The 25101-nt window shown below is 37.1% G+C and overlaps 1 protein-coding gene across 9 annotated transcripts in view; it reads right to left on the bottom strand.

Annotated features, from left to right (window-relative positions):
* The window catches only part of AKAP9 (A-kinase anchoring protein 9), a 177085-nt gene that overhangs the window by 14377 nt on the left and 137607 nt on the right, over positions 1-25101 (bottom strand). For 5 of the 9 annotated variants that reach the window (XM_023226720.2, XM_023226722.3, XM_023226721.2 and 2 more), the window contains 12 exons: positions 19639-19791; positions 18780-18959; positions 16509-17582; positions 13865-14005; positions 12871-13356; positions 11795-11858; positions 11558-11679; positions 10812-11003; positions 10082-10270; positions 6682-6826; positions 2605-2824; positions 733-883 (listed from right to left, as the gene is read on the bottom strand). In XM_023226720.2, coding sequence (XP_023082488.2) covers positions 733-883; positions 2605-2824; positions 6682-6826; positions 10082-10270; positions 10812-11003; positions 11558-11679; positions 11795-11858; positions 12871-13356; positions 13865-14005; positions 16509-17582; positions 18780-18959; positions 19639-19791 — 3117 coding nt within the window. The remainder of the gene's footprint in view (positions 1-732; positions 884-2604; positions 2825-6681; positions 6827-10081; positions 10271-10811; positions 11004-11557; positions 11680-11794; positions 11859-12870; positions 13357-13864; positions 14006-16508; positions 17583-18779; positions 18960-19638; positions 19792-25101) is intronic. The other 4 variants (XM_023226724.2, XM_023226727.2, XM_023226725.2 and 1 more) reach the window with 4 other exon arrangements.

Raw genomic sequence — 25101 nt, forward strand, 5'->3', positions numbered from 1 at the left:
AGGGGCAAATAACTCAAAATATACATACACTTTTAATGGTTAAAAAATTATAATTGGTACCTAGGGATATATTATGTCCCTGCTGGGCAGAGAGTTCTCTTTGCCTGGAGGCTAACACAGTGGACATTAAAAATAAAAAACTGGGCACAAATGCTGGCAACACATTGTTTTTCAGCACAGTTAGTGGGAATTAGGATTAAGTGGCTAGAAGAGCTCTGAGCTAGTGAGACAACTCCATCTCTATTAAAAGTAGATACTGCATGTAGTGGTACAACCTGCCTTGAGCTGAGAGCCTTGCAAAGCAGGGGTGTGTCTCTCTGAAAGGGGCCAAAGTTCACTTTAAATGTTCTTAAGCAGTGAGGGATCCAGAAAAGCATCCCTGTTCCTCTTCCCTAGGAGAAAACAGGAACCAAAACTACTTCTGTATTAAACAGACAGGATTGCCATGTTTATTTCTGTGTACCAATTCACATGACCAAAACGTGTTGCAGCAGAGCAGTCTATATGCATCCTTGGATGTAGCAAAACAAACAAACAAACGAATCACATTCCATTAGCATTTCCTCATAATATGGTTTAGATAACATTATGTAGTATTGAATGCCTAAGTGAGCAACTTACCGCATCTTATTAAGAAGTCTAAAGTTGACATTTTAGATGGAGGAAAGTCTCAAGACTCTCTTCTATCATTCTGGATTTTCCAGAGACATTTAAAGACAAAGATAACAGTACCTCAAGTTCTTCTTTATCCCATTCTTCACTGTGTCCCAACTTCGCTTTCTCTTTCTCCAAAGCCCATTGGAGCTCTCTTGATTTTTTCTGTTCACTTGCTAATGTGTCGTTAAGCAAATGTACTTCATCTGTCTTATCTTTAACTTCCAACCTAAGTCAGAAAGACAAATGAACTTCCATAAAGCTATGTTGACGAAGCATACAACGAGAGAGAGAAAAACAGCTTCCACTGATAAGTTGAGGCATATAATAAGCTAGCTAAGAGGAAAATATAAACTATTAAAGATTCTTGACTGGGGTTCATTTCAAATTAACTCTTTCTTTTTTTGTTGTTTTGTTTTGAGACCGAGTCTTGCTCCGTTGCCAGGATGCAGTGCAGTAGCGTCATCTTGGCTCACTGCAACCTCCACCTCCCGGGTTAAACCAATTTTCCTCCCTCAGCCTCCCAAGTAGCTGGGACTACAGGCGCACACCACCACGCCCAGCTAATTTTTATATTTTCAGTAGAGATGGAGTTTCATCATGTCGGCCAGGATAGTCTCAATCTCTTGACCTCATGATCTGCCCGCCTGGGCCTCTCAAAGTGCTGGATTTACAGGTGTGAGCCACCGCATCCGGCCCCTTTTTTTTTTTGAGACAGTTTTCCTCTTGTCACCCAGGATGGCGTGCAATAGCGCAATCTTGACTCACTGCAACCTCCGCCTCCCGGGTTCAAGTGGTCCTCCTGCCTCACCCTCCCAAGTAGCTGGGATTACAGATGCAGATGTACGACAGCACACCCGGTTAATTTTTTGTATTTTTAGTAGAGATGGGTTTCACTATGTTGGCCAGGCTGGTCTCAAATTCCTGACCTCAGGTGATCCACCCGCCTCGGCCTCCCAAAGTGCTGGGATTACAGGCGTTAGTCACCACACCTGGCTTCAAATTAACTGTTTCTAGTAGTACAATTATTAGTTATTAATTATCAATGCAAACAACTATGCAATTTATTGTTACAAAATAGTATTAATAAAAATTTTGGCTGGGCATGGCGGCTCACACCTGTAATCTCTGCACTTTGGGAGGCCAAGGTGGGTGGGTCACCTGAGGTCAAGAGTTCGAGACCAGCTTGGCCAACATGGTGAAACTCAATTTCTATTGAAAATACAAAAATTAGCCAGGCATACTGGTGGGTGCCTATAATCCCAGCCACTCAGGAGGCTGAGGCAGGAGAATCGCTTGAACCCGGGTGGTGGAGCTTGCAGTGAGCTGGAATCACACCACTGCACTCCAGTCTGGGCGACAGAGCGAGACTCCGTCTCAAGACAATTAAATAAATAAAAAATAGAATAAATAAATAAAGAGTAAATAAATTTTTTGTCTTTTACTGAACATGGGAATCACCATGTCTATTTGTATGTGAAGCTAATGTTCAATATAAAAACGACTAGTTGTAATGTGTCTTTGGCAACAGAATATCGCAGTATTTGTATCAACAAATATATTCTTTTAACAAGCACTGTCTCTTCAAATATTTTGCATATTTAAGCTAACTCAATCATGAATTCTACTGCATTCATAAATATCACTTCAAATTGGCTGATGGTAAAATAAAGGTCAAAGTCAAAATTATATCTCATACAAGTCTCACACAGAACTGAAGTCACAGTAGAGAATATGTCATAAGTTCATCATTTGGAAAAATTTAGTTTTTTTTCTATTATAGTTTTTCCTTGAAAAAAACAGTTGCATGCTATTTAAACATCATGCATGTTATATTGCATGGTATTTAAATATCATGTGTGTTATATTTTTCTATATTTGCACAGTGTTTATGACAAATTACTCCCATTCCTTATTATAACATGTTTCTAATAAGGAAGCCTGGCACACCTGAAAGCCTCCAATTCCTTTAGGTGTTTATGCTGTGCCTTGAGTGTTGTTTCTAGTTCCAGTTTAGTTTGTGCAAGCTCACTCTTCAGTTCTGCCACCACCATTTTCTCAGAACTCAGCTGCTCCTGCAGTTCCGTTGCTCTGTCTTTCATACTGCTGAGCTCCACTTGCATCTCCAGCATTTGAGACTGCTTCTGCTGTATATTATATTCCAAGAGTTCTACACAGAACATGATTAATATTTAAAACATAATCAAGCAACTCATATTTAGTTTATAAATATTTGTTGATAAGAACTGATTTGTAGTTTAGAAGATTACTTCAAAGGAAACATGAAAAATTATAATCCCAAGAGTTGGTAATGCAGTACAGGCATGGTGGCTCATACCTGTAATCCCAGCACTTTGGGAGGCTGAGGTGGGAGGGAGGACTGCTTAAGGCCAGGAGTTCAAGACCAGCCTGGGCAACATGGTGAAATTCTGTCTCTACTAAAAATACAAAAATTAGCTGGGTGTGCTGGCATGTGCCTGTAGTCCCATCTGCTCAGAAGGCTGAGGTGGGAGGATTGCTTGAGCTCAGGAGGTGGAGGTTGCAAGGAGCTGAGACCATGTCACTGTACTCCAGCCTCGGTGACAGAGTAAGACCCTGTCTCAAAAAAACAAACAAAAAGAGTTGGTAATGTATAAAAATAAATTTCAGGCATGTTTTCCTTACAGTGCTATTGGCCAAGATTTCAGAACTATAAATACATAAGGATAAAAGTTTAACAGAATACATTAATGGATGCAAGATTTAAAATTTTAAAAAAACTTTAAATGGAACTCTTATTTGTACATTCAGAATTTCAACAACGTACTTTAAAAAATTCCAAAGATTTTTTGATACCCACACAAAGTACTTGCCACACAAAGTACTTGCAGGAATTTCCCAAGTAACTGACTACAATGATGAGCACTGCTTATTTCTTTTGTTCAGCACCCCTTTGCAGAGAGTCCCTCGGACTTTAATATGACTCTGTTCCCAGAAGTGGGAAATCCAAACTCACTTTGGATACTGTCCTTTTATCCATTAAAGGCCAACCAAACTCTTGCTACATGTTTGCTACAATAAAAACAAACTGAAAAATTTAAATCCCTCAGTATGTTAAATGAAAAAAGGCATGTTATAAAATATGTATCAGGATTCCTTTTTTATGAAAAATATAAACTTATCTATACAGGCACATTGAAAAGGTCTGGAGACATATTTACCCAGGTGTTAGGTAGTCATTATAGGATTTGGGTGATTCAAGGAATGATTTTCACTCTATTCTTTTCTGTATTCCACCATAAATATGTAATACTATACTACTCTAATAAGAAAAGGATTTTTAACTTAAAAAATACTATCAAAGTTCAACAATTCACATTACTTCATATTAGTGATGTTAGCAGACAGAAATAACATTAGCTTTAGATGATAATCAATCATGTTTAATTAAGGCTTCTAAAAACTTTAGAGGTTAAGGATTTACATAAATGTGAATCTGTGACATTAATTAAGCTTTCAATGGTGTTCTATTTAACCTAAGTAAAACAATATTAATTTATCTCTAAAAGGCATCTTCAATTAAGCCTACATTTAAAGTGATATGTTTATCTCATTATGACTCTTTTCTCTGAAGTAATTTTAACTTACTTTCGTTTTTTTTTTCCTTCTTAAACTGAGTGATAAGAATGCTTCAGCTTTTATTTTTTTGAGACACTCTTGCCCTGTAGCCCAGGCTGGAGCGCAATCCCGACTCACTGCAACCTCCACCTCCCGGGTTCAAATGATTCTCCTGCCTCAACCTCCCCAGTAGCTGGGATTACAGGCACCCACCACCATGCCCAGCTAATTTTTGTATTTTCAGTAGAGACAGGGTTTCACCATGTTGGACAGGCTGGTCTTGAACTCCTGACCTGGTGATCCTTCCGCCTTGGCTTCCCAAAGTGCTGGGATTACAGGCGTGAACCACAGTGCCCAGCCTACTTCAGCTTTTTTTTTTTTTTTGAGACGGAGTCTCGCTTTGTCGCCCAGGCTGGAGTGCAGTGGCCGCATCTCAGCTCACTGCAAGCTCCGCCTCCTGGGTTCATGCCATTCTCCTGCCTCAGCCTCCTGAGTAGCTGGGACTACAGGCGCCCACCACCTCGCCCGGCTAGTTTTTTGTATTTTTTAGTAGAGACGGGGTTTCACCGTGTTAGCCAGGATGGTCTCGATCTCCTGACCTCGTGATCCGCCCGCCTCGGCCTCCCAAAGTGCTGGAATTACAGGCTTGAGCCACCGCGCCCGGCCTGCTTCAGCTTTTTAATGACCAATGTGAGACCATGTTGTGACTTTCAAAATTTTCAAAAGGATACATGTTTCTACCAGTACATCAAACAAAATTACTGAACACACAGCCAGTGTCCTCGGTGGAGATGATGAAAATTAGATTTCACTTTACTTTCTAATGATTTCCATCTGTAGCTCAATTTAAAAGACCAGACACTCTTATCAAAAAGTACCTAAACGAGCATATCACAAAAATAAAAAATCAAACTAGCCAATTACCATATGTAAAAGGACTAAACACTTCAGAAATTAGAGAACAGCCAATTAAAACAACAATAAAAATCCACTGCACACCCAGCAGACTGGCAACAGTAGTCTGACTATACCAGCTGTTGGCAAAGATGTGAAGCAACATAACTCTCATATACTGCTAGTAAGTGTATAAACTAATATGACCATGAAGGAAAATCGTTTGAAGTTATCTAAGATAGGCATTCCATGACCCAGCAATTCTACTCTTAGTTATATACTGAGAAGAAGAATGCACACATGTAGCAGAAACACTATACAACAATGTTTATAATAGTATTGATAGTTAAACAGCTAAAAAGTAGAAACAATCCAAATGCTCAATCATATTAATAGAATGGATATATAAATTTTGGAATATCTATACAGGGAATTCTTTTTTTTTTTTTTGAGACAGAGTCTTGCTCTGTCACCCAGGCTGGAGTGCAGTGGAGCAACTGCAGCTCACTGCAACCTCCACTTTCTGGGTTCAAGCAATTCTCTGCCTCAGCCTACTGAGTGACTGGTATTACAGGCGCCTGCCACCATGCCTGGCTAATTTTTGTATTTTTAGTAGAGACAGGGTTTCACCACCTTGGCCAGGCTGGTCTTGAACTCCTGACCTCGTGATCCACCCATGTCGGCCTCCCAAAGTGCTGGGATTACAGGTGTGAGCCACTGTGCCTGGCCCTACACAGGGTTACAGAGTTATGGAGTAACAAGGATGAATGAACTAGAGATAAATGCAGTAACTTGGAAGAATGTTCTACTACTAATTTGGAAGAATGCAGTAACTTGAAAAATGCAGTAACTTGGAGGAATATTGGAAGAATGTTACAGAGAGGTGAAAGAAACAAGATAAAAAATACAAACAGATTGATCAAGTTCAAGAACAGGAAAAACTTGAAACTTATATGTTTTAGGAATATATAAATAGGTAGTAAAACTAAAGAAAAATCAGAACTATGATTACCTCTAAGTTACTCAGAGGAGCATATGCTTGGGAGAAGGGGCTTTCGGGATACTGGCTATATTCACATGGGTGATGTTTCCGTAGATACTCATTTAATAATGTGTCATAATGCATATTTGCAATTTGTAATTTTCTGTATGTTATGGCTCACAATTTTTTAAAAAGGATTAAAAAAGAATTAGTTATATCACTGTGGATTTTCCTCGAAAGAGTATTTTCTGTTTTATGACTGGAAAGACTGTTTTCTTAACATACAGCTCTAAAATAAAGAAAAAGAATGAACCCAATGGGCTTAACCTGATTAGGGGAATAGCAGTTTATTTTAAAGTCAACATAGCTGTCTACAACCAATTAGACAATCCTCTAACCCCTAGAGTAATTAATATAGATTGTATCCTCAACATTATGAGAATAAGAAGAAAATGTGACTGAGAAAATATGTTTTAACTTAATAATAAGAAAGAAAACAAAGTGAAATCTTTTCACCTATTTGTGTAACCATATGAGCTTGTCATACAACATACCTTGGCTTGATTTCTCATTCTCTTGTTCTCTTTTCAGAGTAATTTTCCTGCCATTCATTTGTGCATGCAGTGCCTGAATTTCAGATAACAAACTCCTTCTATCTGCTTTCTGCAGGTATTCCATAGCTGCTTGATATTCAACACCCTGTAACAAAGGAAGGTAAAAATCAAGTGAAGAGAGATGTAAAGGCAATACAACTAATAATCAAGAAATCTGAAGAAGAATGAATGGAACATACTAAAATTTTCTTTTTAAAAAATTTTTCTTATTTTTCCTTTCCAAAATGTATGAGGATATGCTGCAGACAAATGCTTCTTTACCTCTAAATACCAGAGTGTATTTCCTTAAAACAAGAACATTCTTTACATACATAACTGAAATTAGCAAAAGGAGAATTAACATGACTACAATACTATTATGTGATGTATAGAGCCCATTCAAATTTTGTGAAATGTGCTTCACAGCAAAAAGAAAAAAAGTGATATTCCTAAGTCTTTCTTTGTCTTTCATGACTCTGAATTTTTGAAGACTACAGGCTATTTTGTTGTACGTTCCTCAATTTTAAAACACTTTTTATTTTGATTAATTTAAGCTAAAGTTCCCATGTATCTGTTAGCCAGCTTTTCCCAGTGATACCATCTTGCATTACCACAGTATATTATCAAAACCAGGAAAATGGTTTTAGTACAATACTAAACTATAGGGCTTATTCAGATTTCATTAGTGTTCACATGTAGTCATTAATTTTCCTGGTGTGTAATTCTACAAAATTTGATCACATGTACAGACAGGTTCTTGTAACCACCACTACCATCAGGGTACCAACTGTTTTATCACCACAAAGAAACCCCTCTATAGTCATACTCTCTCCCTAACCCTAACCCCTGTCAACCACTGATCTTTTCTCTATTACTATAATTTTGTCATTTTAAGAGCATTATATAGCATACAAGTGGTTGCAGGCATAAATAGTTTGTTTCTTTTTAATTGCTGAGTAATATTTCATTGTATGGATGTACCACAGTTTGTTCATCCATTCTTCTGTCAAAGGACATTTAGGACGTTTCCAGTTTTTGGCTATTGCCCTCCCATTTTACAATCCTACCAGCAATGTATGAGACAGTTTCTTTTCTTCCTCATCAGTACTTGGTGTCACTATTTTTTATTTTGATAGATGTAGTGTTCTCAATTTGTTTTGGTCTGATATTTCCCCAAGAGTGGACTATGAATATTAATTTGACAAAAATACTGTAAAAGTGGCACTGTGCCCTTCATATTAGGAACTGTATGATGTCTATTCCATTACTGGTAATAGTAATTCTGATCACTTGGTTAAGGTGGTATCTGCAAGGTTTCTCCACTGCAAAGTTACTGGTTTTCCCTGGGAATTAAAGAATCTTTTCTGGGGATTTACTTTGAGATTATGTAAATACAGTTTCTTATCAAACCTTTTCACAATAATTTTAGCACCCATTGCAAACTATTACTTGAACAGTGTTTAATAAAGGGTGATTTAATAATATAGTGTTTAATAAAGGGTAATTTCCTTTCATTGTTCCTTCTACATTTACTAGCTGTCATTCCATGGTAATACTATTTATTTATTTATATATTTATATATTTATTTATTTATATCAGTATGGTCTCATGAGTTCTTATTTCACCCTTTGGCTTATAATTTGTCACTATCATTTAGTATAATGTTTAAATTTTTCTAGAATTTGGCCAGTTGGAGCTCCTTCAAGCTGGCTTCTGTGACCTTTCGACATGTTCCCTTTATTCTTTGAACAATTCTTTACTTGCCAGTAAAACAAGATGTTCCAGGCTCACCTTGTACTTTACCTGATCCATCCCTAAAATCATCAGTTCTGCAGGAAGTCCTAGTTCTTTTCAGTGGAGAATATATTAAAAAACAAGATCTGGGTGTTAAGTATTATAGTAGATTTTTAACTATTGATTTGATTCTGTTACTAGTAATAGGTCTTTGGAGGTTTTCTATTTCTTAATGAAAGAGTTTTCATAAGTGATTTTTTTTTTTTAGAAAATCTGTCCATTTCACCCAAGTGTTTGTTTATTCTCATAAAATTATTCATAATATTCTATCATTTTTATATCTCAAGTATATCTTTAGTTCACTCCTAACTTTAAAAACGTGTGGTTTATCATTTTGCTTAACCAATTCTTCAGAAAAGTTAAAATGTCCAACTTTTAACATTTTATCTTATTGTAACAGTCTATCTATTGACGTCTTTTTCTTCATTAAAGGGAATCCTCATTATTCTGATTCCATATTTGCAGATTTGCCTTCTCACTAAAATTTATTTGTAACTCCCAAATCCATTGTTGTGTTGCTTTCATGGTCTTTCACAGAAATGCATAGAGCAGCAGAAAATTTAAATGGTCCAATGTGGATGTCCCCAGCTAACGTCAAATGTCCTTTTTACAGAGTATTTAGTGATGTTTCAAATTTTTGTGCTTTTTATTTGTGATTTCACTGTTTAGAATGGCCCCCAAAAGTAGTGCTGAAGTGCTTTATGGTGTTCCTAAGTACGAGAAGGCTATGATGTGCCTTAAGAAGAAAATATGTGTGTCAGACAAGTTTTTTTCAGGCACGAGTTATAGTGCTGTTGGTGGTGTTCAAGGTTAATCAATCAATAATATATAGTAAATAAGGTGTCTTAAAATAGAATCACATATAGACAAAGTTATGTACTGATTGATGAAAATGTTGTGACCAAAGGCTTACAGGAACCTATCCTTGTATTTCCCTTAGAAGCAATGACTGCTCAATGTTCAGAGCAACTTTATAGAACATAACCAGTGCAAATAATGAGAATTTACTCTCTCAAATTAGTTTGGGATTATTTTGTTGCTCTTTTTCTTATTTCCTAGGTTAGAAAATCAGCTCATGGCCGGGCGTGGTGGCTCAAGCCTGTAATCCCAGCACTTTGGGAGGCCGAGGCGGGCAGATCACGAGGTCAGGAGATCGAGACCATCCTGGCTAACACGGTGAAACCCCGTCTCTACTAAAAAATACAAAAAACTAGCCGGGCGAGGTGGCGGGCGCCTGTAGTCCCAGCTACTCGGAGGCTGAGGCAGGAGAATGGCATAAACCCGGGAGGCGGAGCTTGCAGTGAGCTGAGATGCGGCCACTGCACTCCAGCCCGGGCAACAGAGCGAGACTCTGTCTCAAAAAAAAAAAAAAAAAGAAAATCAGCTCATTAACTTTCAGTCTTTCTTACTTTCTAATATGTTAAAACAGTTACAATAATTTTTTAAAAAACATTCATAGTGGATCCTATTAAAATCTTAACCTTCATACTTAAATTAAGACTCTAAAATTAATAGTCATTTCCTTATTTCTATTAAAGTGTTGTTTAAAATGAAGTTTCATTATACCTGTTCTTGTATTCTCTGTTCCAAACAGTTTAGTAAGCCAACTGCATCTGTAGTACCTAGAGTTGTCAGCTCCGTCCGAAATGCCGCTAGTAAAACACTACGCTCTTCTAAGAAAACTTGTTGAAGGGCAAGCAGTAGTTCACCTCGCCAGTCTGAGAAGCTCTCATGAGATTGAGAACTATCATAAACCTAGCAAAGTACATATAACCAAAGTTAGTTTTCAAATAAGCATGTTTTAAAAACATTCTAAAAATATTAATCTACAAAGAAAAATAATTAAAAGTCTAGGAGCATGTGTACTTCTTTTCTTTTTTTTTCTTTTTGAGACAGAGTCTCACTCTGTTGCTCAGGCTGGAATACAGTGGCACGATCTCAGCTCACTGCAACCTCCACCTCCCAGATTCAAGTGATTCTCCTGCCTCAGTCTCCTGAGTAGCTGGGATTACAGGCACCCACCACCACGCCTGGCTAATTTTTGTATTTTCAGTAGAGACGGGTTTCAACACGTTAGCCAGGCTGGTCTTGAACTCCTGACCTCAAGTGATCCGCCCACCTCGGCCTCCCAAAGTGCTGGGATTACAGGCATGAGGCACTGTTCCTGGCAGAGTTTCAAGTGTGAAAATATATATAGTTATTCATGCAAAAATATGTATAAAAGATAATTTATAATGTATTATTATTGTTCAAATAATACATAAAACGATTTAGATGCGTAGTATTCTTTGGGTACCTCAGCTTCTCTTTGCAGTTGCATTTTGGTAATTAAATCCTTTAGAGATGAGATTGTACTAAGGTAAGCTTTTCTCTCTTCTAGCCAAGATTCTGAAATCTGCTGAATAGAATGGTCCTCTCCATCACTATAGGGAGACTCAGTGAGAGAAAGCACCTGCATGCCTTCATTATGGACAGCTCTCAGTAATCCCTAGAAACCAAAACCCAAAAGCCAGAATTATGACAACTTCGTCACAGACTGAAAAATTAGACATACAAAGAGAAATAAATTTTAAGCAAGATAGCTTGCAGAGAGAAAACTCCAGCTCAACATTACTCAATGCCTTCTTCCTGTGGAGAGGTAAGCCACCTCCAGCAAATGGCCTATGACTTTCCATAGCTCTCATCTCTAAGTTCCTTCTGTTTGGCTAATGTACGCTTCCTAGGTTTACTGATAAGCTACTGATTTGACCAAAATAAATACATGGGATATAAATTCTACTCTTTAAGATTACTTTAAAAATTCTGGCAAACAAAAACATCAGGAATAAGAATTATTAAGAAAAAAGTCTTCATACATGTCATCATTAAATCTCTTACTTTATTATCTGTGAAATATGGAAATAAAATAGATCTCTCAGGTTCCTTCTAGCTATGCAATTCTCTCTTCAGAAACGATCCCACCACATAACTTCTAATGAAGTGCTATGTTCAACATAGAAACAACACTGACTGAGTTAATAAAAGGTATCTATCTTTTAGTACCTTTATTTTCTTTGGAAAGGAATCTGTTGCACTTTCACTTTCTTCTCCTCGGCTTTCTGATGCTGTGTCAAATCCTTGACTGTGTGTGAGATAAATTCCCTGACCCCAGTCTGATCCAGAATCTAAAATAAAGAAAATCATTTGCTGTTAAAAAAAAAGAAAACAACCCCCAGTCCCCAAAAAACCAATACTTCTTAAACAAATACTACAAACATTACAGATATTTATAAAACTTACCACTGGAGCATATTTCTCTAGTCTGGTAAGCATCAGAAGGTGTTAACTGAGGAATTGCGGATCCCTAATTAAAGAAAACAAAAAAAATACATATATTTTTTGCTTTAATAAAAATAGAATACACTGAATTATTTTGCTGGTTTCTCATGCTGTAATCAAATCTGTCACACCTTTCATAATAAATGAAACTATTTATGGTTTTTTAAAACAAGTCTGTTTCTTCATGAATATTACCATAAGAAGAGATATTCATGAATTAAGGAATGATAACATGTTCCAAATCCATAAAGGAATATCATATATTATTTAACTCTACACAATGGAAAGATTTAAAAAATTTTAAAACTAAAACCTCTTTAAATTTAAAAAAGTTCAAAACTATTAAAACTGTGATAGTATCGTAAGGAAGAGACTGCCCTAAGTTTTCTCATTTTCTTTTAAAAGCACACAATGTTGGAACCAACCCAAATGCCCATCAGTGATAAACTAGATAAAGAAAACGTAGCACATATACACCATGGAATACTATGCAGCCATAAAAAAGGATGATGAGTTCATGTCATTTGCAGGGACATGGATGAAGCTGGAAACCATCATTCTCAGCAGACTAACACAAGAACAGAAAACCAAACACCACATGTTCTCACTCATAAGTGGGAGTTAAACAATGAGAACACGTGGACACAGGGAGGGGAACATCACATACCAGGGCCTGTCGGGGCATGGGGGCTAGGGGAGGGATAGCATTAGGAGAAATACTTAATGTAGATGACGGGTTGACGGGTGCAGCAAACCACCATGGCACGTGTATACCTATGTAAAAAACCTGCACATCCTGCACGTGTATCTCAGAACTTAAAGTATAATAAAGAAAAATAAATAAATAAAAATTTAAAAAAAGGAATACTGTACTAGGAGTTAAAACCTTGCCTTGATAATACTCCTACTTAGAAAGATCAAGTGCCTTAATGAGTTGCATTTTGGTTTGTCATCTACAAAATGAATTAATTTAAATGATTTTTTTTTTTAAAAAAAGCACACAATGTTGAAGAACACATATTATAGAAACCAAATACCTCTTTACTTCTCAGACGCTGTATCACTGCCTTCAAGGTACCACATTCCTCTTTCAGTAACTGAACAGCAACATAGTGTTCCCTCTTTAAGGTTTCAGTTTCTGAAATATGTCTGGATTCCATGTCCAAAATTTCAGCAGCATGTAGTTCTTGCATCTTCTCAATTTTTTCAGTAAACTGACTGATTATTTCAGTAACTTCTTCTGAGGAACATTCACTCTGTAAATCAATTTGTATTCCTGCATTTTTAACAAGAATTTGTGGAGTCTGATTGCTGCTATTGACCTTCAGAGTCCCATCTGTCTGGGATGCAATGCTTTTACTCAGTATTACAGGAAGTGGCTCGAACATGCAGGCCTTTTTGTTTTCTTGTACTGCAGTCTTATCTTCTTTTTCTAAAATGGACAATTTCTCTTTTGCCTCTGCGAGGTGATCCCTAACTTGGTTTAAGTCTTTCTGAAGAGATGCCATATTTGTTTCTTTTATCTAAAACGTAATAAATAGAACAGTAGGGCATTCAGTTCAAATCTTTCCATATTAAATGTAGAATTTAAAGGGGGTGGGAGGAATGTAATTCATGATTATATGTTCATTTTCCTCAGAGTAGTAGGAAAAACATTTTAGAAACACTCATAGTTTACATATATATATTTGTATGTATGTATGGTCATAGATTACTATAGAAGTGAAATAATTTTATCAGCTTCTACTTTTGATTCTCATGGGATACACAGTTCTCTTTAACAACTGTCTACTCCTTCATTAACAGAATGGAAATAAAAAGTATCCTCCTAACAAAGATTTCCAGGAAAACCAAGCAAGAAGATGTTGGTAAAGAAATTTACAACAATGAAAGTTTTCATCAAATCCACAAAATACTTTTTATCTAGCTTTTCAGTTATGGAGCTGGATTTGCTACAGAAAAGTATATACTTTGAAATGTAATTAAGATAGGTAGAAATGAGTGAATTAGGAGGTATGTTACTTATCTTACCAAAAGCTCTCCTTGAAGTTTTTCAGTCTTTTCTTTATAACCGGTAAGTTCTGCTTTAGTAGCCACCGATTCAGCTCTAAGAGCCTCGAGTTCATTAAAAAATCCACTTTCCTCATTGCTATGAAATAGCTCAGTAGTTGTCTGAATGACAGCAGAAAACATAAGAAACACATACTTTTTAAAAAATACAGCTAAATTCAAGGCACTTATACATTCTAATAAAACTACCCAAGGAATGACTGCCTACAGATACAAGGAGTTGCAACAAATCAATGCTCTTTCCAAAAACAGAGAAGCTTTTTCAGAACCATCATCTTATATTCTTGAGATAATGATTTTCTTCTTAAGAAAAGAATGATTTTCTGGGAATAAAAGGCAAATAATGTCATTCATATACATCCTAAAAATTTATAAATTATTAGTGAAAATATTCTTTATTACCATTCAAAAAGTTCTTCATATTTATAGCACTTTCGTCAAAAGAAACCAAGTGTAACTAAGATATTTCTTAGAACTCATACATGGAAAGTATTACTATTTTAGGCCAGGCATGATGGCTCATGTTTGTAATCCCAGCACTTTGAGAGGCTGAGACAGGTAGATCACTTGAGGTCAGGAGTTCGAGGCCCGTCTACTGGCCTCAACATGGCAAAACCGTCTCTACAAAAAATACAAAAATTAGCCAGGTGTGGTAGTGCATGCCTGTAGTCCCAGCTGCTCAGGAGGGAGAGGTTGCAGTGAGTCAAGACCGTGCCACTACACTTCAGCCTGGGCAACAGAGTAAGACTCTGTCTCCAAAAAAAAAAAAGAAAGAGAAAGTTATATTACTATTTTAATTATTTATAACTTAGAGTAACTTAGTTCCAATGCAGGAGGAAAAAGCCAGGTAATTATTATTCTTTGCAAAATATATTATATAATTAAATAATTGTGATTTATCAGTTAATCTCCTGGTGTTTAGAGAAGACTGAAGTTCTGCTACTCAAAGTTATAAATTTACAAGGTAAGAATTTGGAGGGAAAAAAAGCTCTTGTCCTATCTGTCACAGAGAACTACGATTTCAGATTTTCACCTAAGTAAACTTACAGAGGTCAACTATGCATTTTTACTTAAAACAGATGAAATCTATTATCAGGTATAAAATTTGTAAAAGTTGGCCGGGCGTGGTGGCTAACACCTGTAATCCTAGCACTTTGGGAGGCTGAGGCAGGCGGATCAGTTGAGGCCAGGAATTTGAGACCAACCTGGCTAACATGCAGAAACTTCGTCTCTACTAAAAAAAAAAAAAAAAATACAAAAAAAATTTAGCCTGGTGTGGTGTGGCATGTCTGTAATCTCAGCCGCCTGGGAGGCTGAGGCAGGAAAATCGCTGGAAACCCAGGAGGTAGAGGCTGCAGTGAGCTGACGTCACACCATTGCACTCCAGCCTGGGCAACAGAGCGAGACTCTGTCTCAAGAAAAAAAAAAATTTTGTAAAATATGTCACCCACACATTAATTCAGTAGATGTTATTAAATAATAGATTTTTTCTGTAAAGTCTGCATTCTTTGTCAATCCTAATATATTTTCATACTTATTATTACTTAAAAGGAATGATAACATAACATGCATATTAGAAGGAAATTAAGAAAAAAATCCCCACAAGTCCTAGAGGACATTTGCTAAAGTTAATGTTTCTTAGTTTCTTCTGACTGCTCCATTTAATGATGATGTTCATGAAATAAACATCACATTTGAAGACTACAAAATACAGTCTGTATCCATTATTTTAGTGATAATAATATGACTACACAATGTTAAGTTAAATTTGGCCTGAGGCTGTCTCTGTATCTTCAGTTCCTATGTAAGGAATTACAACCTAACTTAGGAGTACGTAAGCAAACGGAAAACATTACCTTAGGAGTACAATAAACAGCTACTCTTAGCTAATGACAAGCAGTCAACTGAGCAGACCGGGTCCAAATAAGGCAAACACCTAGCTGTAACTAATCAAGCTATTTCTGTACTTTATTTGGTAGTTCTGTCTATAAATATTCACTGGCCACTGCTGCACAGAAGAGATTCGTGAAACTCCTCTGGTTCTGAGTGCCACCCAATTCATGAATCCTTTTTGGTTCAAATAAACTCTTGTAAATTTAGTTTGTCTAGTTTTCTTTTCTTTTCTTTTTTTTTTTTTGATAGGGAGTCTTGCCATATTTTTTTCTTTTTTTTTTTGATATGGAGTCTTGCCCAGGCTGGAGTGCAGTGGCACGATCTTGGCTCACTGCAAGCTCTGCCTCCCGGGTTCACGCCATTCTCCTGCCTCAGCCTCCCGAGTAACTGGGACTACAGGCGCCCATCACCATGCCCGGCTAGTTTTTTGTATTTTTAGTAGAGATGGGGTTTCACCGTGTTAGCCAGGATGGTCTCGATCTCCTGACCTTGTGATCCACCCACCTCTGCCTCCCAAAGTGCTGGGATGACAGGCGTGAGCCACCGCACCCAGCCTAGTTTTTCTTTTAACAAGAGTGTATTTTTTATAAGTGGTATATTTTTATAAAAATCCTTTTGTATAAATTGCTAGATGTACACAGAACACCATATTTAGTAAATTAGCAATTAACTTAGGAGTATTTAAGTGAAAATAATCAAATACAAAACTAACCTTGAGAACTTCAAAATCTTGAGGGCTTCTTCTCCTTTCTTTCCCTCCCTGTTTTTTCTCATTGCCCTCCAATAGCTTCTGTAGTTCTAGCAGCTTCTTTTCTTTTCCTAAAACATTTTTTTCTGCAATTTCTACTTGTTCTTTTCCTAAAATCAAACTAGTATGCATTTCAACAAGCTGGCTTTCTAATTCTGATATTCTCAAGGTTAATGCTGATATATTTGACCCTGACTCATCTTCTCTTAGTTGATTTAAATTCTGAATATTTGTTCTTTCAGGTTCTGATGAAATTGTTTGATTATCTTGACAGAACTTTGCATATTCCTGAACTGCCTCAAGTTGGATTTGACTCACAAGAGCAGCAGCCACTTTTTCTTCAAGTATTTTCTGTAGATTTACAATCTTCTTTTGAAGCATTTCTATTTCAGACTGGCCTTGTTCTTGCATGTCTTTTATTTGTTTATAACACTGGGTAAGTTCTAAGTCCTTTGCACTAACAGTGCTCTCAAGTTGTAGCAACCTTGTTTCCAAATTAATTATGGAACCTTTGCCATTTTCTTCAAAAGATTTGAGGTATGTCTGATTTTCTAAGGATTTAAGAGCATCCTCTGTAAGGACTACTTCCAGTTCAGGTTTGTCTTTGCTCAGATCATCTATGGCCATGTTAACACTTTTCTCTGGTATACTTTCAATCTTTTCCATACTTTCACGTTCTCTCTTTAAGCTGAATAATTCCTGTGTTAGCTGATTCATTTTAAAATTGGTTTCTTTAAGTATATTTTTCGTGAAGGTCATTTCTTCATTAGTGGTTTCTACTTGCTGTTCCAAGGCCAGCTTTTCAGCTATAACCATATCCAATTGATGTTTTAAACTGTCTGCTTCTTCTGGGAGGGAATGAGCATCCACTAGTGTCTTCTGTCCAATATTTGCCAATTCCTGTTGAAGTTTTTCAATCACTGCATTGAGCTGCTCTATTTCTTCTTCTCTGTTTCTCTTCACACATTCTTGATCACTCATCAAACATTCTATTTGGGTTTCAAGATCCCTTATCAGTTCATTTTTTTCTTCAATAACCTATTAATTAATGAAAAAGGTAACATATATAATATATATGTATTTATATTTTGAAAATTTTACTTTATTTTAGGGCAGTACCTCAAAGAGATGATCACACACAAAAATAATATACTACTTCTCAGACATACTACCTTAATTTCATTATAGACCAATATCTCCCCCATCATATCAAACAAGGCCCAGAAAGTTCTGTTAAGTACAAGGTAATATAAGCTTTTAGTTGCTGATTCCCTATTAGGAAAATAGTCAATATCATTACTTCTTAATGGAAAAGGATGAAGTAAGGAAATAAAGTCTACAACCGATGGGACCAAAGGTAATTACCTTACTTAACTCATATTAAATATTAGAATTTATAACAGATTTGGTTAGAATAATATGATAAAATCTAAGTCACAGAGCCTTTCTGAAAAACATTAAAATCTTATGACAATATTAGGAGGGGAGAAAAGTACATATAAATTATTAAGCCAATGTGTCTTTGCTTTTCTTTTTTTTTTTCTTTTTGAGACAGGGTCTCACTCTGTCACCCAGGCTGGAGTGCAGTGGCATGATCACGGCTCACGGCAGCTGCGACTACAGATGGTATGCCACCATGTCCAGTTAATTTTCATATTTTTTGTAGAGGCAAAGTTTCACCATGTTGCCCAGGCTGGTCTTGAACTCCTGGGCCCAAGCAATCCGCCCACCTAGGCTTCCTAAAGTATAAAGATTACAGGTTTGAGCCACTGTGCCTGGCCACCAATGTATCTTAATAAATTAAAATTAATGAATTAAAAGAGAAGTGGGCCAGGTGGCTCATGCCTGTAATCTCAGCACTTTGGGAGGCTGAGGTAGGTGGATCACCTGACATCAGGAGTTAGAGACCAGCCTGGTCAACATGGTGAAACCCCATCTCTATTAAAAATACAAAAATTAGCCAGGTCGGGTGGTGGGTGCCTGTAATCCCAGCTACTCGGGAGGCTGAGGCAGGAGAATTGCTTGAACCTAGGAGGCGGAGGTTGTAGTGAGTCGAGGTTGTGCCACAGGACTTCAGCCTGGGCGACAGAGTGAGACTCCATCTCAAAATAAATGAAATAGAATAAAATAAAATTGGTTTGTTTTTTAAATTCAATGGGGAGCAACATTATAACCATTTAGCCCTTTAAAACTCTGGCTCATATTAATTTCATAATCAATTTTAAATGAGTATACCTTGTTATCTGTCGTAATTTTAAGTTGCTGCTGGAGTTTCATAATTTGTTCATTTAATTGGTCAATTTCTACCTCTTTTTCCTGTATTATTTGGGCAAATTTCCCAAATAGTACATGTTGGTCTTGAGTAGACACAGCATCAGATTCCTTTATGGCAAGTCCCAGTTTCTCCATGTCATCCTAGGAACAAAAAAAATTATCACAGTTGGAATAATCATTACATAGCATTTTCAGAACATAATTACAAAAGAAAACAGAGCCTATAATGTACAAATGAATACAATCAGAGACACCATATGGTTATTGTAAATCAATATTCTTAAAGTATTTTGATAAATGATCCCAAAATTTTCATTTATGATGAATTCAGATGTTCAGATTGGGCTGAAAATAAGTTCTATGCAAATGTGTCTGCCTGTTAATGTCCCTCTGTTGAGTATTATTTAACAGCTGGATTTACCGAATGCTTAATAAAGCAATATAGGGTCCAGGTGTGGTGGCTCACGCCTATAATCCCAGCACTTTGGGAGGCCAACGCAGGCAGATCATGAGGTCAGGAGATGGAGAGCGTTCTGGCTAACACGGAGAAACCTCATCTCTACTGAAAATACAAAAATTAGCCAGGCATGGTGGCACACGCCTGTAGTCCCAGTTACTCGGGAGGCTGAGGCAGGAGAATTGCTTGAACCTGGGAGGCAGAGCTTGCAGTAAGCCGAGATCACACCATTACACTCCAGCCTGGGTGACAGAGTGAGACTCAGTCTCAAAAAAAAAAAAAAAATAATAATAATAATAATAAAGCAATATAGGACTGAAACTATGACTTATTTATAGATAAAAGTTTTTCTAAACTAATTACCTTAAATAATTTGTTTTCTTGTTCAAGTTCTTGTAGGCGGGTAGTAGATTCCTTTTTCTGTATTTCTAATTGCATATGTAATTGTTGAACTTCTTCATTCTTATTTTCCAGTTCTTCTCTAAACTGTTCTAATTGCTCTTCTAAGTTTGTAATCTTTAATATCAAAATTATCAAAAGAGAAAAGATATTTATACAAATGTTTATTTATCAAGATAAAATGAAGAGTGTTATATTTGCTTTACAAAGTATGCATGCTTAAAACATGAATCATAAGAATAAAAGAATGTGGTTTTTCTAAGCCAGGTATAACCTGTGTTACCTGTGTGGTTCCTAGACATGCTCAAACTGGCCACCCTTAAACTATCCTTTGCAAAGCAGAGAGGAAACCTTCTGAGAAAGGATAAAAGGAGCCATTTCCTACCTAAGTATCTTCTCCTGAAGCACAAAGGAGTCATAGGAGGAAGGGAAAGAATCCACATATTAAATCTTAGTTTATGTTACATTTATTTGCTATCAAAAGCCCTAGAAAACCTGTAGAATTGTTTTGTTAGCCACCGTATAAGACTAACTGAATTTAGTCCAAAAATATCTAATTAACTCACTAAAAGGCCTGGCTGCCATGTGGCTTGTTAAGCAGAAGGAAGCCAAGATAGAAACTAAGACCAAGAGATCCTTAGGTCTGATTTACAAAAACCTTAGAGAAAATGAATTACACAATTCAGGAGAAAATTAGATAGCTCCTATAGGTAGGACAACAGAAATTTATTTAATCATTTTGAGGATGGATTATCAATAATGGTAAAGCAACTGCTTTTTGATGGTTAGAGACTGCAATGAATGATGATTATTAAGAATTAGTTATTTGTGGGGGAAAGAGAGAGAGATCAGACTGTTACTGTGTCTATGTAGAAAGAAGACGGCATAAGAAACTCCATTTTGTTCTGTACTAAGAAAAATTCTTCTGCCTTGAGATGTTGTTAATCTGTAACCCTAGTCCCAACCCTGTGCTCGCAGAAGCATGTGCTGTGTTGACTCAAGGTTTAATGGATTTAGGGCTGTGCAGGATGTGCTTTGTTAAAAATGTGTTTGCAGGCAGTATGCTTGGTAAAACTCATTGCCATTCTCCAGTCTCGAGTACCCAGGGACACAATGCACTGCGGAAAGCTGCAGGGACCTCTGCCCAAGAAAGCCTGGGTATTGTCCAAGGTTTCTCCCCACTGAGACAGCCTGAGATATGGCCTCGTGGGAAGGGAAAGACCTGATGGTTCCCCAGCCCGACACCCATGAAGGGTCTGTGCTGAAGAGGATTAGTGAAAGAGGAAGGCCTCTTTGCAGTTGAGATAAGAGGAAGGCATCTGTCTCCTGCTTGTCTCTGGGAATGGAATAAAATCCGATCATACATTCTATTTACTGAGATAGGAGAAAACTGTCTTATGGCTGGACGTGAGACATGCTGGCGGTAATACTGCTCTTTACTGCACTGAGACGCTTGTGTAAAGTCAAACATAAATCTGGCCTACATGCACATCAAGGCGCAGCACCTTTCCTTAAACTTATTTATGACACAGAGACCTTCGCTCACACGTTTTCCTGCTGACCCTCTCCCCACCATTATCCTATAGTCCTGCCACATCCCCTTCATCGAGATAGTAGAGATAGTGATCAATAAATACTAAGGGAACTCAGAGACCAGTGCCGGCGTGGGTCCTCTGTATGCTGAGCGCTGGTCCCCTGGGCCCATTGTTGTTTCTCTATACTTTGTCTCTGTGTCTTATTTCTTTTCTCAGTCTCTCATCCCACCTGATGAGAAATACCCACAGGTGTGGAGGGGCTGGCCCCCTTCAGTTATTTTTATGTTTAAAAATTGGTTTTGATTGAGGACAGTAACATTCATTTAGCTCACTGGTTTGTTGCTACTTAATACAAAGTGAATGAATGATTTCCAAATGTGTATTTACCTCATGATCAAAACTGCTGATCAAAAAGCAAACTAAGATGCAGGAGCATCTCTGTTATCTGAGGCAACAGAGCCTGTCCTCAGCAGCACTTAGTGACAAGTGGCTCAGAAAGCAGCCTATAAATCATTTACTGCCTTAGAAACTGAAAGAGGGCATTGCTGATTACACACTAACAAATCACATACTGAGAACCATATCTGAACAATGACAAATCCTTAAAAACCAGTTAGCTCAGCATTTCCTAAACAGTATCAATAATAGTAGTAATAGCCATCACTTGTAAAGAGTTTACTGCTAAGCACTGTACAAAGTGCTTTATATGTATTATTTCTTAAAACCCTGTAACAACCTTATGAGATCTGTTCTGAGTATCCCCATTTTAGAGATGAGGATGGACGTCACAGAGAGGAGTAATTTGCTTTGAGGCCACGTGGTGAGTATGTGGAGAAGCCAGCTTTTGAACCTGGGAGTTTATCTCTGAATCTTCCACTCTAAACTATCACTTATCCTGCTTCTAATAACTAATATCTAAGACTTACACTTAAAAATTTTTCTGTAACACTGGTTATTAAACTCAGTAGACACTGAAATACATTTAATGAGTCAACATAATTATCAGGTTGTTGAAAACTGTAATGATTATATCTTCTTCAAAGTGATCTAACATAGTACTTACAACTATTCCTACATTTCTGTAACTACTCTGATGACAAGGTATTATTTTAAAATCAACACATAAATAGTTATTTAAGTTCAAATTGCTGCCCTACCTCATATGAAATTTCCTTTTTTTATACAACAGTTTATGACCAAACTGTTAACTTTGTGACATGAAGCCTTCCTATTCAAAGTGTGGTCTCAAGAGCAGTAGAGTTGGCATCATGTGGGAGCATGTTGGGTGTGCAAAATGCCATGTCACACCCCAGACTTGTGTTTTATTTTATTTTTTTAACTTTTGACTCATTTTATTGTTTTACAGTAATCAGACAGGAAATCAACTCTATTATATATTCCTTTTTAATCTTTTTAAAAAAATTATACTTTAAGTTCTGGGATACATGTGCAGGATGCACAGGTTTATTACATAGGTATACACGTGCCATCGTGGTTTGCTGCCCCCATCAATCTGTCATCTACATTAGGTATTTCTCCTAATGCTACCCACCCCCACTTAGCCCCTCACCACCTGAAAGGCCCCAGTGTCCGATGTTCCCCTCTCTCTGTCCATGTATTCTCATTGTTCAGCTCCCACTTATGAGTGAGAACATGTGGTGTTTGGTTTTCTGTTCCCATGTTAGTTTGCTGAGAATGATGGTTTCCAGCTTCATCCATGTCCCTGCAAAGGACATGAACCCATCCTTTTTTATGGCTGCATAGTATTCCATGGTGTATATGTGCCACACTTTCTTTATCCAGTCTATCATTTGATGGGCATTTGAGTTGGTTCCAAGTCTTTGCTATTGTGAACAGTGCTGCAATAAACATATGTGTGCATGTGTCTTTATAGTAGAATGATTTATAATCCTTTGGGTATATACCCAGTAATGGGATTGCTGGGTCAAAAGGTATTTCTGGTTCTAGATCCTTGAGGAATCGCCACACTGTCTTCTACAATGGTTGAACTAATTTACACTCCCACCAACAGTGTAAAGGTGTTCCTATTTCTCCACATCCTCTCCAGCATCTGTTGTTTCCTCTTTAATGATCGCCATTCTAACTGGCATGAGATGGTATCTCATTGTGGTTTTGAATTGCATTTCTCTAATGACCAGTGATGATGAGCTTTTCTTCATATGTTTTTTGGTCACACAAACGTCTTCTTTTGAGAAGTATCTGTTCATATCCTTTGTCCACTTTTTGATGGGGTTGTTTTTTTCTTGTAAATTTGTTTAAGTTCTTTGTAGATTCTGGATATTAGCCGTTTGTCAGATGGATAGATTGCAAAAATTCTCTCCCATTCGGTAGGTTGCCTGTTCATTCTGATGATAGTTTCTTTTGCTGTGCAGAAGCTCTTTCATTTAATTAGATCCCATTTGTCAATTTTGGCTTTTGTTGTCATTGCTTTTGGTTTTTAAGTCATGAAGTCTTTGCCCATGCCTATGTCTCGAATAGTATTGTCTAGGTTTTCTCCTAGGGTTTTTATGGTTTTAGGTCTTAGTCTTTAATCCGTCTGGAGTTAATTTTTGTATAAGACTTGTGTTATAACAAGATCTCTGGGTGATTCGCATGTGCATTGAAGTTTGAAATGCACTGGTCTAAAGCACTAACTTTCCTATTCTAAGTAGCTGAAGTTCAGGCATCATATCAGAGACTTCAAGTCCCCCAAATGACACTATGGGACATTCTTTCCTCTTATTCAGTCAGCCTCTAGTTTAGCACCAGAAGGCTCTCTTATTATTGAGCCTATAACCACCCACAACCAGAAGAACATTAAGATTTAAAAACAGAGGCTGGTAAATATTTGTTTTAATCTTGTTTATCTAATAATTGAAATTAATGTTTGGATTAATTTGCATCTATTTTTGTTCTCTTTTTTTTTTTTTTTTTTTGAGATGGAGTCTCGCTCTGTCACCCAGGCTGGAGTGCAGTGACAGGATCTTGGCTCAATGCAAGCTCCACCTCCCGGGTTCACACCATTCTCCTGCTTTGGCCTCCCAAGTAGCTGGGACTATAGGCACCCGCCACCACGCCTGGCTTTGTTTGTTTGTTTGTATTTTTAGTAGAGATGGGCTTTCACTGTGTTAGCCAGGATAGTCTCGATCTCCTGACCTCGTGATCCGCCCGCCCCAGCCTCGCAAAGTGCAGGGATTACAGACATGAGCCACCGCGCCTGGCCTGTTTTCTTTTTTAAAAAGTATTTTTATCTCTTTCAAATGTACATATGTCTCCTTAATTACACAGTAGATTCCTTGATGTCCAGTGCTGGTTTTACAACTGGATACTGGTGCTACACGTACATTAAGAGCTCACTAAATGTTGAATGGCAGTCTAATACTTCTCACCAACAAGACAAAACAGGCCTCAATGCTTTGGCAGTATAGTATCACAAGGGCTTCAGACTCACAGAAATCTGAGAGGAACTCCTTTTCAACCACTTAAGGTGTGACCATGATCAAGTTATTTAACCTCTCTTAAGGCTCAGTTTACACATCTGTAAAATGGAGATAACAGAGCCTGTCCTGGGGAATAGAGTAAGTATTAATGGTAAAAGGGTATTTAAAATACTTAGTACTGTCTAATTACAGAGGCCAACAAAATTAACTATTATTATTTATTATTGGGAACTGTAAGCTAGATCTCGTTAGCTCTACAGAGAGCTAAAACCTATTGAGTGTATCTTTTTCTAAAATCCTAATCCTTTCCCCATTTACTACCTCCTCCTATAATTCTAAAACTCCTTTCTTTTGCAGTTTTCTTCTCTTTTTATTCATCCTGCATTTCTAAATTTCTAATAAACTTAAAAAATGTTTTATACAAATTTAGGCTCTGAGAGTAAAGTATCTCA

The sequence above is a fragment of the Piliocolobus tephrosceles genome, chromosome 8 (assembly GCF_002776525.5).
Source record: "Piliocolobus tephrosceles isolate RC106 chromosome 8, ASM277652v3, whole genome shotgun sequence".
Classification (NCBI taxonomy): Eukaryota; Metazoa; Chordata; class Mammalia; order Primates; family Cercopithecidae; genus Piliocolobus; species Piliocolobus tephrosceles.